The sequence below is a fragment of the Bison bison genome, unplaced genomic scaffold, assembly GCF_000754665.1.
Source record: "Bison bison bison isolate TAMUID 2011002044 unplaced genomic scaffold, Bison_UMD1.0 scf7180017864377, whole genome shotgun sequence".
In the NCBI taxonomy this organism is placed as follows: domain Eukaryota; kingdom Metazoa; phylum Chordata; class Mammalia; order Artiodactyla; family Bovidae; genus Bison; species Bison bison.
The window spans coordinates 566285-567657 of record NW_011494949.1 but is presented as its reverse complement, the minus strand read 5'-3'; the positions used below and the strand labels follow the sequence as shown (position 1 = coordinate 567657).

The window sequence follows — 1373 nt, the reverse complement described above, 5'->3', positions numbered from 1 at the left end:
TTACACAGACGTGGAGGCCCGAGGAGCAATGTGGATGCAGGCGTGTCCTCTGCTCTGTGAGTAATGAGCAGTTTCAGGGCACTGCTGGATGGGGCTACCCTGTCCTGTGGTGCTAGCCCAGTCCTGCTGGGGAGCTGGGGGCTGCCCCCGGCCCCTCGCCGGGCGCTCCCTCGTGGGGCGCTCCCTGGAAAGACGAGGGCACTCCCTGGGCGGACGCTTTGCGTCTGCGGTTCCGTGTGTCCACATGCTGCTCCCGACACCCCCTCGCGTGTCCACACACCGGCGAGTCGTGACCCGCCCACTGTCGTGCCTGGCTGCCTGTGAAGCTGTGACCGTGTGGGGGACAGGCAGCCTTCCTGGCCAATCAGTGTAGCCGAGGGGCGGGACATCCGAGTGTGGGTCAATATGGGGTGGACACACGTGCTTCCCTGGACCCCATCCTGTCTCACAGTTACGCCCGGACGTCCATCAGAGCGAGTCTCACCTTCACCCAGGGCTTCAAGCCCGGGAGGAACATGCGTCGCAAGCTGTTGGCGGTCTTGCAGCTCAAGTGCCATGGGCTCTTCCTGGACCTGCAGGTGGGGGCGGGGCCGTGGGGCACGGGGGCAGCTGGCACCCCATGTGTTATAGATCCTGGGGGGGTGGGTGGGCGGGTGCACGCCTGTGTGTGAAAGGACATTAGTCATCACATGTGTATGTATGACCGAGCGTGTGGGTGTGCGCGTGTACCTGTGTGTGAAAAGGCATTAGTCATCACACACGTGTATGTATGACCGAATGTGTGGGTGTGCGCGTGTGCCTGTGTGTGAAAGGGTATTAGTCATCACATACATGTGTGCTCGTGTATGTATGACCGAGCGTGTGGGTGTGCGTGTGTGCACCTGTGTGTGAAAGGACATTAGTCATCACATTTGTGTATGTATGGCCGAGTGTGTGGGTGTGCGTGTGTGCCTGTGTGTGAAAGGATATTAGTCATCACATACGTGTGTGCTCATGTACGTATGACCGAGCGTGTGGGTGTGCGTGTGTGCCTGTGTGTGAAAGGACATTAGTCATCACATACGTGTGTGCTCGTGTACGTATGACCGAGCGTGTGGGTGTGCGTGTGTGCCTGTGTGTGAAAGGACATTAGTCATCACACACGTGTATGTATGACCAAGCGCGTGGGTATGCAGGTGTGCCTGTGTGTGAAAGGACAGTCATCACATACATGCATGTATGACCGAGCGTGTGGGTGTGCACGTGTGTGCAGCTGTGTGCATGCATGTGCCCACAGCCCTCACCCAGCAGTCCTCGCCTGGCCCCTTCTTGTCCCCGTGGGGCTGGGCTGTCATCCTGCCAGGCTCCCGCCCTCGCCCTTCCCGCGGGCCTGG

The 1373-nt window shown here is 59.7% G+C and overlaps 1 protein-coding gene across 1 annotated transcript in view; it reads left to right on the top strand.

Annotated features, from left to right (window-relative positions):
• The window catches only part of TERT (telomerase reverse transcriptase), a 17458-nt gene that overhangs the window by 14256 nt on the left and 1829 nt on the right, over nucleotides 1-1373 (top strand). The window contains exon 13 of the mRNA XM_010857136.1: nucleotides 452-578. Coding sequence (XP_010855438.1) covers nucleotides 452-578 — 127 coding nt within the window. The remainder of the gene's footprint in view (nucleotides 1-451; nucleotides 579-1373) is intronic.